Source organism: Electrona antarctica, assembly GCF_951216825.1.
Source record: "Electrona antarctica genome assembly, chromosome: 4".
Taxonomy (NCBI): Eukaryota; Metazoa; Chordata; class Actinopteri; order Myctophiformes; family Myctophidae; genus Electrona; species Electrona antarctica.
In genome coordinates this window covers 35303639-35319152 of record NC_136809.1, presented here as the reverse complement: position 1 = coordinate 35319152, position 15514 = coordinate 35303639, and the positions used below count along the sequence as shown (strand labels likewise).

The 15514-nt window shown below is 42.9% G+C and overlaps 2 protein-coding genes across 2 annotated transcripts in view; one reads left to right on the top strand and one right to left on the bottom strand.

The window, feature by feature from the left end:
- The window catches only part of LOC306921491 (CREB3 regulatory factor-like), a 116864-nt gene that overhangs the window by 10878 nt on the left and 90472 nt on the right, over positions 1-15514 (bottom strand). The window lies entirely within an intron of this gene.
- Positions 9354-11626, top strand: nkx2.3 (NK2 homeobox 3; the record flags this gene model as incomplete). Its single annotated transcript, XM_079499323.1, has 2 exons — positions 9354-9822; positions 10980-11626. The coding sequence occupies 2 exons, from the start codon at positions 9354-9356 to the stop codon at positions 11624-11626; spliced, it is 1116 nt and encodes a 371-aa protein (XP_079355449.1).

The window sequence follows — 15514 nt, the reverse complement described above, 5'->3', positions numbered from 1 at the left end:
CACACACACACACACAAACACCTGCACCTGAGAGAGGAGGTGGAAATGCTGCTGAGAGGCAGCAGAGATCAAGTGAGACAGGTCCATCCACTCTGTTGACACAAGAGGACATTTCATTTTGATTGAGGAGCAAAGAAGAACTGAACACAATTACTGAGTGAGAGGTTTTTGTCTAAAACCAGTGGTTCCCGATACAAGCTCATATACTTGTTCGGCTATTTTCACAACATTCATCTTGTGGAACCGAGTCAAACAAAATGTATTATGCATCTTGTCAGGGTGCACCCCAATTCAAATATGATTAGTTCGGGGGTTCGTGGCCTGAATGGTTTTGGAATTGGGAACCCTTGGCCTAAACTGCAAAGTCGCAGGTGAAGGACTTCATTCCGCAATGTATAATTTTTTCTAGGCTGTCTTCTCCCACTCTGTTGAATACTTTGAGACTTTTGCACCGACGGAAATGAAAGCCTGCATGGGTACCGAGGCTACAGTCTAGATCTAGAAGATGAGACTGCAGGGAAATAGAGGCTTCAGCAGTATGCATGCAGGCAGCATACAGCACACAGATGTTCTCTAGATATCCATTTTGAACATTCCATCATCAAAAAATATGATGACCCACCAGCCACCACCCACCCTGTATAAATTCCAGTGAAGCGCATAACAAATCGTTTGGTGTTTTTGAATTAAACAATATAAAGCATGTTGTAATAAAAAGTCCATTGCATTCAAGGCTCTGACCTGGAATTTGCAGTGTTACAGGTTAAGACAATTAATGTGTCTCATTATGACTATAGTGATAACTATACCTATTTCTTTCAGATGATCCATAATAATATGGTGCAAAGAATGTTAGGGGTGGGGCCTATGGGGGGGTCTCTTCATTCCAAAAGACTAGCAGATGTTTTATAAACATGTAATCTATACAATTCAATTCACATTTACTGAAAACATTTGGGGGCTCAACTTGAATTCAACTGATGAAAATAGGACTATTGAAAACTAGACTTTGAACTATGAACTTGAGTTGTGAGTATAGTAGGCCTTACACAGAAATTACTATAATTGGTATTTACAGGTGGAAACAATTGACGCTTATTAAGTTATGAAATGAAATGAAATGAAATGATTACTATATTTACCCAGGGTATCTGGGCTAAGCTCAAGAACTTGTTTCCAGCCAGGCCCTGCTCATAGAACACATTTCATCGTAGTGGTTCAATGCCTTGTTCAAGGGCACTTCAGCGGTGGTAATTTTAACGTGTCGGACCGCTGATTCGAACTGGCGACCTTCCGGTATCAAGACCGCTCCGCAATCCGTTCGGCCACCGCAGCCACTTATTATTCTTTGTTAATTAATTTGAACAAATATATTGGCTTAATACCATGCACGTCGTCGACGCCCCTCTCCTCTGAGATCGAAAGTGAAAGTAATAGCGTGAACCTTCCCTGGGAAGCAGTAATAAACAATTGCTTGCTGTCAACGTCGGGACGCTGGGGCGTCGGGATGACAAACACGGTGCATGGAGCCCTTGACCCGGGCCTTGTCCAGAGCTTCCCTCTGTCCGGTCCGCCCTCTCATTCCTCCGCATTACCCACGGTGGTCGATGTGATCTATTAGCCGTGTCCGTCCGGCCCGGGGTGGCCTGCCGCGTCCCGCCTCAGCTATAGCGGTTCTCCGGAGGAGGCCTGTGTTTTGTTAGGTCCAGGAAACAGGGAAACAGACCCTTCCTCCAGTTAAACATGGTAAGGGGACTCGCCCAGGCAGGCTGAAGGCAGGCTGGCAGCATCACGCCACGTATGGCATTGGTTACTACTGAGACTGCGACCCGCATCCTCCACAGGTCAGGAGGGACCGCAACGACGTGAACGCGCGTCACACGCTTTATTGGCCACTTGGCGCGCCCCGCGCACAGAGGCACAAGGTCAATCCAGATTATGATCCTATAGCTTCTTCAAAACATAAATAAATAAATCCTAATTAACATTCCACTTAAAGAATGATAATAATTTCGTTCAGTGTAGGCATAATATATTTTACTATGCGTTTTTTTTTTAATCAAATATATATTTTTATATTCGATCCTATTTGATCCTTTCTTTCACTGTGACTGATTATTAAAAATAATAAACGTAAATAGTGGCACTTAAAGATATATAGCTATAGAAAACTGAGACTATAAAATAAACTGAAATCAGTTCATGATTATGCCTATAATATAATCATATCCTATCTTAAAGGTTAGTTCGTTGTGCGAAGGTATAGATTGCCTGAGTGAGTCCCGTGGTGGGAGTTCTGGTCTGGTTTTGGTGAATATTAAGTAGTTCCGGTCAGTTGGTGGGGGACGATTTTTTGTGTCCAGTAGGCCAGCAGCAGCACAAAACAATAGTTCCATGGGTCAAAATTGAACAAAAGTTTGAAATGTATCAAAACCAGATCAGAACTCCCACCACGGGATTCAGGCAATAAATTAATACTATACCTTTGCCACGACAATATTAATGGCAAGTATAATATACAGCTTTAAGTTCAACCATCTGAACCATAGGCAATTTGCCCTGCATGTGTTACAAACTTACAGGCAACTAAACTAAGATAGGAAAGCTCGCCTCCTGCGTCCTGCCTGAATTCATCATCCGATGACAGAGGTCGTGTGAGTGGGCACTCTCTCAACATCTTCTGGACAAATGAGCTTCTGGTGGTGCGCTATAGCCTAGAAATGGCGAGCTTTCGAGCTTTTACAAATTATAGTGGAGCTGGAGCATATACTATAACAGTAAAAGGTGGATCTCTTCTCAAGACAAGACGTATTTTAATGGCCATGTTTTTTTCAATGGACATGGCCGTAAATACGACAAGGACGTTGTTATCAGTGTGGATTTCTATGCCATCCATTTATGTTGGACATCAGATCGATACTTTGTAAAACAAAACATTTTCAGATGGGGCACAAATACATGTGCATTTTGGGGTTCTCCTGTCCTTGGCCATGCACGAGAGTTTGCCAAGCCCTGCTCCAGAGAACAGCCTGCATGGCTGTTGCATGGAGGAGGTGATTGATGGCTGAGATGCTTGCAGGTTGTAAAGCAAGCCCAGCCAGCCCAGCCTTGACCACCCCACCGCTGAGGAGCAGCCATGGCCGCCTGGCCGCCTGGAGCTCTGCTGGACGAACTGTTTACGAGATAAAAAGCAGATAAAGGCCCGACGCTCTGCTGTGTGTGGAGGAAGAAGGGAAAAAAGCGAGTGTGTTGCTAATGGTGCAGGAGGGGGAATCCGGCTGTCTCCTCCGTGATGGAGAGGTCTGTCTTCCCCTTTAGGCACTAATGCCCACCCGTTTATATACAGACAGACAGCAAGCCTCTGACAACACACTGACGCACACGCGCACGCACGCACTGAATGAGAAATTTCATTTCAGATATGATAGGGGGAGGGGGGGGGGGGGGGGGCAAGAATGCCCAAGAGTGTTATCTGTGGAGATTATTCATCAAAAGTTTTTCCACTTGTCGAAAATCCCCGTGGAAAATTATAAGCCACTGATGATAAGAATATATATACGAACATCGCTTTTAAGGGCGTTTAGTTATTTTATATAGGCCTATAAATAATAGCCTATACACAAGTATTCAGGATACATTTGATTCGCATTGAATCAAACGGTATATTGTTGTTGATCTTTATCTACATTAAGACGTCAAGGTGGGAAATTCCTACTTAATCTAGAAACAAAACACTCATTAATCAGTTGTAACGACTTGTTTCCGCTTCAATAATAACAATGGAAGTATTAGAACTGTGGCAGCCATGGGCCTGCCAGCGTTGCCATTAAATTGATTTCTTCTTTATTTAATCGGGAATTCGACTCTTATTGGGACAACAGGAAAACGAAGAGAAAACATTTATCAAGCGGTAGATTTTGGCTCGCCTCTACTCGCGACCGCGTATATACAAATAGCCCCAGCTAACTTAATAGTTTTGGGGTGGATATAATTTACTTTATTTTGCATCGTAAAAAAGAAAAAGAAAAAAAAAGATTCTCTCTCGGTTCATTTCCCACATAAATCAGGAATTCCTCTGCCGGTAAAAGACGGTCGTTAGTCACCGGGCTTTGGCGTGCGCGGTGACAGAATACGAGAAACAGAAGTCCCATTAGGTAAACCATTCAACGCCACAATTTATACAACAGTCCGAGCGGGCGAATAAACAGAGACAGTTGCGTCATGCGACGTATTTGGGGTTGTGTGTGTGTGTGTGTGTGTGTGTGTGTGTGTGTGTGTGTGTGTGTGTGTGTGTGTGTGTGTGTGTGTGTGTGTGTGTGTGTGCGTGTGCGTGTGCGTGTGCGTGTGCGTGTGTGAAAAAAATATATGAGCCATGTTGTCCCAGAACCCATGTCAGTCTTACTGCGTCCAATGACATTTTTACGTAAACGTAAACCGTCTTAAATTTATATAGGTATATTTAGCCTATATATTCTTTATAGCAACGGAAACCAATTATGATTATTAGCCTATATTATTTTTATATCATTATTATAATTTTGGCTATTTATTTGTGTTCCCCATAGATATTTGAACGGCATTCGCGATAATTGTATGCAGCATATGTGTGTGTGTGTGTGTGTGTGTGTGTGTGTGTGTGTGTGTGTGTGTGTGTGTGTGTGTGTGTGTGTGTGTGTGTGTGTGTGTGTGTGTGTGTGTGTGTGTGTGCGCGCGCGCCACAGTGCGTGCGTGCATGGGGAGGAGATGGGCTTTATCCTAATACGGGTCAGTGAAAGCGACTTCCCACTCTAGGTTTTAATGGACCCGTGTTGAGACGACCCTTTAATGTGCAATACGACGGCGTCACTTCCCAAAAATGTACAACTACAAACTTGCAGATCTATAGGCTACTCTTCAAACATAGCCTACGCGTGCACGCGCACTCTTATACCACCAACTGAATTGATTTGCAATGTATTAAATGTATTGTGGTGTTGTCTGTCGATTAGGCTATTTAAGGCAATATCGTTTCTTATTTATGGTGTTCAGATTAGGCTAATCTCTGTGAATAGGTTAACAGCTCTCACACATATTACATCCAAGTATTTGTTAGTGTTATCTAAAAATCAATAACCGACTAATCCTAATTGAATATAGGCTTGTAGGTTGTATCCCTTTTGGGGTTTCAAATGTGACATTACAGGGATAAATTAAATCTCTTGTATTTGCTGAGACATTATAAGATTATACTGTAGACTCCCACGACGGGCAACAATTGTCTGCGACGGGCGACAATTGTCTGCACCGACACGATTCAGCAATTTATAAAATCCACATTTAACCAAATTTCATAAGCATTAGGTTTTAATAGAAAATTATATAGAAGTAGTCTAATTATAATAGTACCAAACTATACCAATGTTATATACACACCACCCCCACTGTTATAGGCTAGGCCTATATAGTCTATATAATGTATTCCTCTGGCCTATAGCGACGCATGAGTGGACCACTCATTTCAACATGATGGCTGTTCGTGGAGACATCTGATCTTACCTTATGAAAAATATCCTAATTATCCAGTGCGTCCATGAACATAAACAAACGAGATGAATCGCTTACACTGTCATAAAAAACTTTAAGTGCAAAGGTCAGGCTTAGGGGTCAGGCGCGCCGCGCGGGCCTTTCTTTCACACGTTCAAATGGATGTTGTGCGTTCAGCGACGCGCACCCGGAAGACGTCTCGCTCTCTTCCACTCTTCTTTTGCACTCTTTTCTCTTCTCTCTTTCAGTCAGGGGTTCAAAAAACGACAACTAACCATCAGACCCTGGCTGGCGCCTACACTTGGACACAAATGACAGGAGACAAGAGGTGTAGCATTTCCCATTGTTGTAGTACACCCCCCTCTTCCCTAAACACACACACACACGCACGCACACACACAAACAGCCCCCCCCCCCCCCCCCCCCCACACACACACATACTTCTTCAACATCCAACAAATTCTATAGTCATAAACCGTCTTCCATATAGCCAGTTTAGAGTCCGAAAGATTGACAGTCTCCCTATTCTTCATTAAAGTTGCTTCCTGCGAACTTGCCGAACTTCTGTCATTTGATGACAGAGGGCAGACTGGCAGAGGATATTTTAAATGTCGATCAGTTTTTATAATTTTGCATATCCGGACCGCATGTCCGGAAATATAGTTTAGGTTACTTTTTTCCAGGCTATTGCGTTATAAATCATCCTAAAACCGCGTAAAAATGAATAGGCCTCGCCTAAACAAAAATAGATGATCCTTCCTTGAATGCATAATCTTCCCAATTTGGGGCTTGCATAACGTCATGCTTGTTCACGAACTTCCTCCGAGGTAAAATCTGTGAAGTCGTGTGCCATTTTTTTTACTTGAACATTATATAGCCTATAGCAGCATTAATAAATAATTAGTGGAGGATATCAACACATGTGCAGCAATATTGAAAAAAATGGCATATTGAAAAAAGTGCTTGCTCAAATTGTCAAATTTAGGCTATAATATTTCAGTCTAATCTAGTCCATCTTTATTTATGTTTTATATATGCATTTCAATCAATCACTTAATGCTTTCCAGAAATAGCATTATAACATTGGCCTGTCGTCGAGTTATACAAACGGACAAATTACATCGGCCTGGTCGGCCATTAAGTCTAATTTCGCATAGGGTATAGGGCCTACTCTTCATCATATTGCATTCTGAAAACTGGGTCGCGTTTTTAACTTGAAAATCAGTTGTTTTCAGATCATAGACGATTGAGCAAGTAGCCTATATAATTTCTATAGACCGGTAACAAATAGGATCCTTTCTCAAAAATGTAAAAACATTTGAAGTTTTAAAGTAGCCTAAACCTTTACATGACTTAAGACCATTATATATATCCCTATATAGTGCCCACTATGGGTCTATACTTCTATACTTTAGTTATATTATTTATTTATTATTTATTATTTATGAGTTAGTGTTTTCTCGCCATTGCTGCTCGTGCGCATGTTGACCCCATATTTGACACACACAAAAAACCCCAACATTGCTTAAGTTGGCGTCGTTGGATTTAATGCTTATTTAAAGTAAATGGACGCAACAGAACGGTTTGCCTGCAGTCTAAACACTATGGACCCGCTGGCCTTGTTTGGCACTTGTTTGGCACATTTTTTACGACGGTCTCGAATCAGCTGGACGTGGTCGTGGTGATGATAAAGCACGAATTAGACGGAGCGCCGTGCTGTCTACTCCGACCCATCAGGCAACACAATCAAACATATATCTTTCTATTTCCGACCTGCTCCCTCGGTTTGTCACAGCCAAAGATAGGCCTAATGTTGTCAGTGCATGCTATTGGATCAGGCTATCTGTCACTTAAGTTGAGATGTTCTTTATTATGGGCCATTTGTGGTGCCTATAGTCAAAACATTGTTCAGTATCATTTTAAACAGCAATAAAGCACTCACGTCAAGTTTGTAACTCGCCATATATTTGTTTCCCTCTCTCTCTCTCTCTCTCTCTCTCTCTCTCTCTCTCCCTCTCTCTCTCTCTCTCTCGACACACGCCAATGCGCATGGCGCAATTTGCGCACACAACTGTGTGAGCGCACATGCGCCTGTTATTGGGCCGTTACCATTTTCTGTTGCGCAGGCTCATATAGACATGCAGGCTCCCATGCATTGATGAATTATCAATAATACTGCACAGTGCATAACAGTGTTGCATCGGTCATTGATTGCACGCTGCAGTCCGCCTAGATGTTTTTCTGTGCACATGCACCACACATGCCTGATGCCACGCATTGTGAGCTTGCATCGGCTATATTTATTTCAAATGCATGGCCATAATAGGCTACATAAGTACGTAGTGCATATGTATAATTTTGTAATCCACTATAAGTGTAATAATAGGCATAATGCCTCTGAGAATGGAGTAGGGGCCCATAAAGTAAAATGTATAAAAATGTATAAGTCTGTATAAGTCCTATAAGCCTATATATACTGCTTTCCGCCACCGTCTGCAGCCTATATCTGCCTTGTGTCCGGTGAGGAAAAACCAGCGCACGGACGGGCCATTATTGGGGAGTGAAGTGTGAGTGAGGTATAGACACAGGGGGACAGACAGGGCAGGCAGGTGACAGAGGCCCAGGCCAGGGGACAGGGGTCCCTCTGAAACGGAAAGGGGCGCTGATAGGGAGGAGATTGGGCTGGCTAAAAACGTCAGTCAGTTTTCCTGGAGGAATTTTAATTGCCCCGGGGGACCTGCTTATCGGCCCTTGGTGGTTATTAATACAACACTCCTGATAAAGAGCGCGGGAGGGGGGGGGGGGGGGGTTGCTGAACTGGCTATAATGTTTTGTGGAATTACTTTGCCAGGGACCCTTGCTAGGCCTATACGATTTGTGTTAACACTATTTTTTTCCTCAAAATTATTAAATTTAACCTGCAATATTGTATGTGCGTTATGCACTGTGCAAATAGGCTAATTTTACGCATAGGCTCATGCGTAAAATTAGCCTCGCACACAATCACCTTCAATTGTGCACTACAGATTGACCTTGACGTGCGTGCATGGCGTCACGTCGGTTACGTCGTGGAGCGTTAGCCAATTTGTGAACAAAAAACTTGCAGACTGGACTGGATCCACAAGTTCCACAACATGGTAAACGAAAAATATAAAAGCGCAACAATAAACAAACAAACAAACAAACAAACAAACGAGCTGTATTATTATGCTAAATGGGCCGTTCCTCAGAACTCTCAGAACCACCATGTAGGCATAAAGTGGCACAAGTCTTGATGAACTAACACACAGTCTGCCTATTTTCTGCAGTAATTGGAAACAAAACAAAAACGTTCCTTCTGTCCTGGCTTTATATGGATCACTTACTGTTTTGAAATCTGTGAAGTCAATAAATAAAGTTTCTCCAATGACGTTAAATCTCTCTGAGAGAGAGAGAGAGAGAGAGAGAGAGAGAGAGAGAGAGAGAGAGAGAGACTCAGCCCATGTGAGCCACTAACTGATTGGTTCTTCCCATTCAGTGCACTTTCCTTTTCATACAGATCCCCATGCATCCCGCCCCCTGACATGATGTCACTATGGACGCGCACGGAGGGCCTGTTTCGTCCCGTCCCGTCCTCTTCTTTACATGAAAAACAGCATTATAGCTGTCAGACAGGAGACTGACCGCCCTGCATGGACACACTCCGGACTATTACAACTCCCTGACCATTATGTTTTGGTACATTTTATACACAGAGCGATGAGGGATTCCATCGGTATAAAACAAGGAGTCCTGTTAAAGGCATTTCTATTCCAGAAGTATTTGTTTTAAACTTCGGGGTGGGTGCATGTATGTTCGTCGGCGGGTTTCACTTCCTTGATGCTGGCGTCGAGCAGCAGGACCTGGAAAGCATGATGCTCCCGAGCGCGCTCACCTCCACGCCGTTCTCGGTCAAAGATATTCTCAAGCTGGAACAACAGCAGCAGCAGCAGCAGCGACAGCAATCTCAGCATCAGCCTCTGTCTCGGCACCCGGAGCACTCCTCGTCCCACTTGCGCCAAGAGCCGCCCCAACAACAACAGCAACAACAAGTACAGCATTTCCAAACGCCGCCTTCCTGCATGCTCGCCGGGGCCGGAGGAGACAGTCCTCCCTCTTTCTCCGACGGCGAGGAGAACCTATACCTCAGTGCTCTGGCGGTGCGGGAGGGCCACGCGGAGGCGAGCTTGTCCCCGGACATCATGTACGTCCACCCGGGACTCGGACACCTCGCTGAACCCAAATTGGAAGCCGCAGAGGTGGGGGACCAGGACACAACAAGTGAGTTGAACAGCCTGCGCGGCGAAAAGCTTTAGGGTTGTTTTACGCATGCTGCGAAGAAGAAGGGGAGAAGACCATGCATGGTCACAACCAGACAAAGGCGAACAATAGGGAGGAATTGTTTGAAAATCAAATCTAGTTTAGGCCTCAGACAGTTAGGGTTAGAACACATGCATGGCTAATCATTCGGCCTGTCAGCACTCGCCAAAATACAAAGTGATTATTGCCGGTTAAGCATGTTGGCTACTCGCCTACTCCTTTTGTAAATTTTATCTTTTTGTGAATATAGAAAAGCAGTAATAATTTGCAATAGGCCTGCTTATACAATTACACTTCTCCAACACACACACACACACACACACACACACACACACACACACACACACACACACACACACACACACACACACACACACACACACACACACACACACACACACACACACACACACTTAATTTAATACGGTATAATATATAAATAGCCTAAATATGGAACAATTCAGTATAGCAAATAAGGTGCTGCAATTATAAATTATATGTATAAATTGCATGCATGCAGGGACTCGAGGCCTTATATCTTAATTCTCCTGCAGGCAGACGAGACAATAGGCCTACACCTTTTATAAATAAAGATCCATCAAATGATGTCTAAAGTCATTATGTCGAGGGCTTTAGAGACGAATCTATTAAAGTATTGGCATGTCAAACAATTTCTAGTGGTTCAGCAGCGTTTCTTCACGCAGAATCTGTTATGATGTGTGGAACGTAAACCGACAATTAGTTTAAAGAGGCTTGTAAAATAAATTACACCGAAAAAGGAGGCGAGTGGGCGACATAAACATCATCAAACTCATACAGCACTATAGTAGGCTACTGTAGACGGACATATTAGCCTATTCATTGCACGAAACAATTGCATTTGTCATTTCCCCCCTCCAATTACAAAAATATAACAAAAACAAATATGTGCAACCTCAATTTAGCATAATCTAACTGAATCCGCCTTGTTATGGTTAAGTGCTTGTATATTTCATTTAATTTTATTTAACTTACTTTTGTATATATATATATATATATATATATATATATATATGGAGTTAGTATAGTGGAGTTAATACATTCTTATAATCTCCTTTTCCCCCCAAACCGCCAAGCAGAAAGCTGCAGGCTGGCTTCCAAGGAGCCAGAGGACGCAGACAGCGGGCAGGGAGACTTGGAGCGGCCGGCGGCGCAGAGGCAGAGGACGCGGCGGAAACCCCGGGTGCTCTTCTCCCAGGCGCAAGTGTTCGAGCTGGAGCGACGCTTCAAGCAGCAGCGCTACCTGTCTGCCCCGGAGAGGGAGCACCTGGCGACCACCCTAAAACTCACGTCCACGCAGGTGAAGATATGGTTCCAGAACCGCCGGTACAAGTGCAAGCGCCAGCGGCAGGACAAGACGCTGGAGCTGGCGGGACAGCAGCACCACCCGCCGCCGCCGAGGCGTGTCGCGGTGCCGGTCCTCGTCCGAGACGGCAAGCCGTGTCTGGGCGGCGCGCAGAGCTACAGCGCGGCCGCCGCGCCGTACGGATCCAACCCCTACAGTTATAACGGATACCCGGGCTACACGTACAACAGCCCTGCGTATAACACTAACTATAGCTGCACCTACACTACCATCCCCGCACTGCAGCCCGCGACCACCGGCAATGCCTTCATGAACATGAACTTGAGCGGTCTTAGCGCGTCTCCCCATCAGGCTCAGACGCACCAAGGGACGACCCTTACTCCATGTCAAGGTTCACTGCAAGGGATCCGGGCCTGGTAGCTTCCTTTTGATCACAACCGGAATTTACCAGGAGAATGTCTTCTTATTATTTTTGTTTTTTTGTTCCTTTTTTGTATTGGTCGAACTATGTTAACTATGTTATTTTGTCGAAAGTCCGAGACCAGTGGCAGTGTTGTTATATTGTAGGCTAGGCTATGAGTTGCATCCCATTCCAATTGAGAACAATTAAGGCAGATCAACAATATTTCAAATGAGTCTATATTTCACTACAGCTTGTCCGTAGCATATGGCCTGATTATTTTAGCCTATAGGCCTACTTTATAATTTGTCCACGACAAATGTAGCACATCATTGTGACATTTAATTGCAATGACATAATAGTTTACCTGTCAGTTTTGGTCCAATAATTGTTGGTATTTTGGCACCATCAGTTTTTGGCACTGATATATGGCCATTAAGTGTCGAATCTGCACAAGCGTGTTTTATGCGATACATTGCGTATATGGTTCCATAAATGTCAGTTCCAAGACGTTTTTTCCCCCATGTTTCTTTTAACATGCATGTATCATGGAGAGAGTTAGCCTACTTGCTTAAGTTGCTGTAAGTGTTTTTTTTGTCCAAAACAGCGAATTGTTAGTCTATTTCACACCTAATAAATGTAAGAAATGAGATTCAGACAAAGTGCACTGTTTCATTGGACATGGACAAATATCGCCCCTTTCTCCGTTAAAACATTTGTTGGGGGAAAGAAAGGCAGGGGACAGGGTATAGCCAGGCTACATTTGAATTGATGTACATTGAGGCCAAATGGAAGATGGTATATCATTATATATAGCCATGCATTCATGGAATTTATAACTATTACAGTATTGCAGGACATTTTTTCCGTCATTTTTGGGTTTTAAGTAGGCTATAGGCCTAGCAATTTCTGCACAAAAACATGTATTTTTTTTCTTCCAATACGGTGGAGAGAGGCAGAGAGAGGCAGAGAGAGAGAGAGAGAGAGAGAGCTGCATTGTGGAGCAGAGAGAGGTGTCGCACGGGGAGGTGCACACTTGAATTAATTGTCCGGGTGTCAGGCGCTGTGAAAAAGGAAGTTATTCTCCATTCGAGGGGCTTTAAGGACGCGATTAAGCATCTAAAATACCCCGAAGAGGGAGCTGGAGCAAGGTTGGAGGGTGGAAATAATAGGTCTTATTGGATTCGCGGACAAAAGGTGTGTGGTAGGCAGGCCCACTGCACTCAGCAAAGACAAAGGGCGACAAGGGCTGTGAGATTGACGTCCTAATATTCCAATTTGAGGCACAGCCTTGCACTGGCAGCGTTCTATGAGCGCCGGGCAATAGGAAAAATGTGCTCACTTTTGTTCGCCTCTGAGGTTTTTGTCTGCAGAGAATGGTTCTCTGATTTGGGGTGGAGAGGAGGGGGTCCCCAGCCGCGAGTTTTCAGGGCAGTCAGGCTGGAGGTTATGGCAACGGGGGGGCATTGTATGAAAGAGGGGGTATTATTGCTACAAGTTTTACCATTTACTCCAATGGGAGAAAATGGGCAATAGAATTTGAGGGGACACGCGGTGGGAAAATTGGCGTCGTTTTTCTCTTTCCTTTCCCCCCCCAATTTGTTTATAACAATTCAAGAATTGAAAATTTAACATAGTCCATCCGTTTAAGAAAGTGACATATTTAGCTTAAAATGTAGCCTACAAATTGACAACCATGCACAAAATTATGTTTGAGAATGTCAAATCAATGAAAGAAAAGAAAAAACATGAAACAAACACGCACATGTACCTCACAATCTAGCATCTGCAGGGGATTTTAAACCAGTTTTAGGCTATACACTCTTTATTTAGTGTTTTGCACAAATAGACCAATTATTTGGTCACTTGTCTTTCACTGTCAATAGGGGCGCTGGGGGGTATGAGGGGAGATAGATATAGAGATATAGGGAGAGAGAACATAAGTGGATATAATTATTTGTTGTCCTAAAACAATGAGAGGTTGTCAGTTGTCGACTGAATGGAGCTGTAGAGGTTTGGATTTATGGGGACAGAACAGAACGGAAAGTCTTGTATAGCCTTTATAGGCTATAGAGTATAGACTATAGTTGGTTCTTCTCGTCGCAACAAAGGCTGCATGAAGCTGAATGTGAGCACCTTTGTGCACGATGGGAAATTGAAACAAGCATCGAGATTCTCCGTACATTTAGCCTATAAGGTCAAATACGTGTGTAAGTGTAATTGGTCTTATATGGTAAGATAAGACTTCTGCGGCACCAAAAGTTTGTCCTATACATTTCAATAGATTTTAATCAAATATGGGACACATACACATGCATGAAACAATACGAGGATAAGAGTTACGTTTATCAAATCAAATGTAGTTTCACAATACTTAGCGGCAGCATTCTCAAAATTGATTTAAGCAATCTAAGGTCTCAACCTCTCTCTCTCTCTCTCTCTCTCTCTCTCTCTCTCTCTCTCTCTCTCTCTTTACCTCTCTCTCTCCCTGTCTCTCTACTAATCCTTATCATGGTAAAGGGTAGACTATCAGGCGCAGCTCTCCTCTCAGTGCAGTCGATGCAGAGATTGAGATCTGTTAGAGCATTAGAGACTGTTTATTAGGAGGACCAGGGTGACTCTATTAACCTGTTTAAGGGCTCTATCGGCCCCATTCCCCTCCTAATCTCCTGTTTGGGACTAAACAAGATTTAAGGCAGTCACAGAACGCCTAAATGCTGTCTTGCTACTAATGGGGGATTAATTGAGAGGTAAACAAAAGGAGGGCTTTTTGGCACCCGCTGATAAGCTTCGTGGAGTGTGTCTATAGCCGTATAGTGCTGCCGTAGTGCATACCTGCTGTCACCGCTATTAGGACACACACTTGATGGATGTAAATAAAGTTGGCGACAGCGCGGCGTCGCCTCGTCACCGACCGCAACCATATCATTTGACTATGACTACAATAGAGCCTCCAATAACTTAAACAGTAATGAACATGTTGTGCACATTATTATTATTATTTGTATTATTATTATGGTATTTATAGACTCATCACAATTTTCATTATAGGACTTAGGCTATTACTCGGTCTATTGCAATCTTTCAGAATTATATTTCTATTGTCCAATATAGCCTCCTATAGGCTCTCTACTTATCTTCAGAAAATGAATGTCCAAAAATAAGATTTTAAGTGAAAGGGCAAAAATTGTGTCAACTCTAGCTGTGCATCAAATTGTAGGCAATTTCATTTTAGGCTATACTTCACGGTTGTGCCATACATTGCGTCACGGTCGGTGTGGCCTTAAACACATGTAGGTATACTTAATGTATTTACATTTTCTTTTTACCGCTGGGATGATGTGCAGACTATAGTTTAATTGATTGAATTTGATTGATTGATTGATTGATTTAATTAGGATTGAATTAGGATTGAATTAGGCCTGCCTAATTAGGATATTGTTGAATGAAGTATTCAAACAAACAAACTATATATATATATATATATATATATATATATATATATATATATATATATATATATATATATATATAGTTTGTTTGTTTGTTTGAATACTTCATTCAACAATATCCTAATTAGGCAGGCCTAATTAGATAATTCATCATATAGGCAAATTCCCAAGGCATTACCCGGTATACGTGCATGCTCCCCGAAATGTATGTTTGGCCTATTTCATAATGTCACGCACAGACTGTCCTGGAATGGAATTGTAAATAAAAGGCCAATTTCTCAAAATGGAGACAAGCTGCTATCCCTAGCTGATGACAGCATACCATTAATACATTAACTGTTTTTATACGATGAAGCTCTATTCATATTAGTTACTCTTACAAGCAATCAACAACACAAATATGATCAGCTTCTACACTTTTGACAATAGACATTTTATTACATAAAATAAATTGGG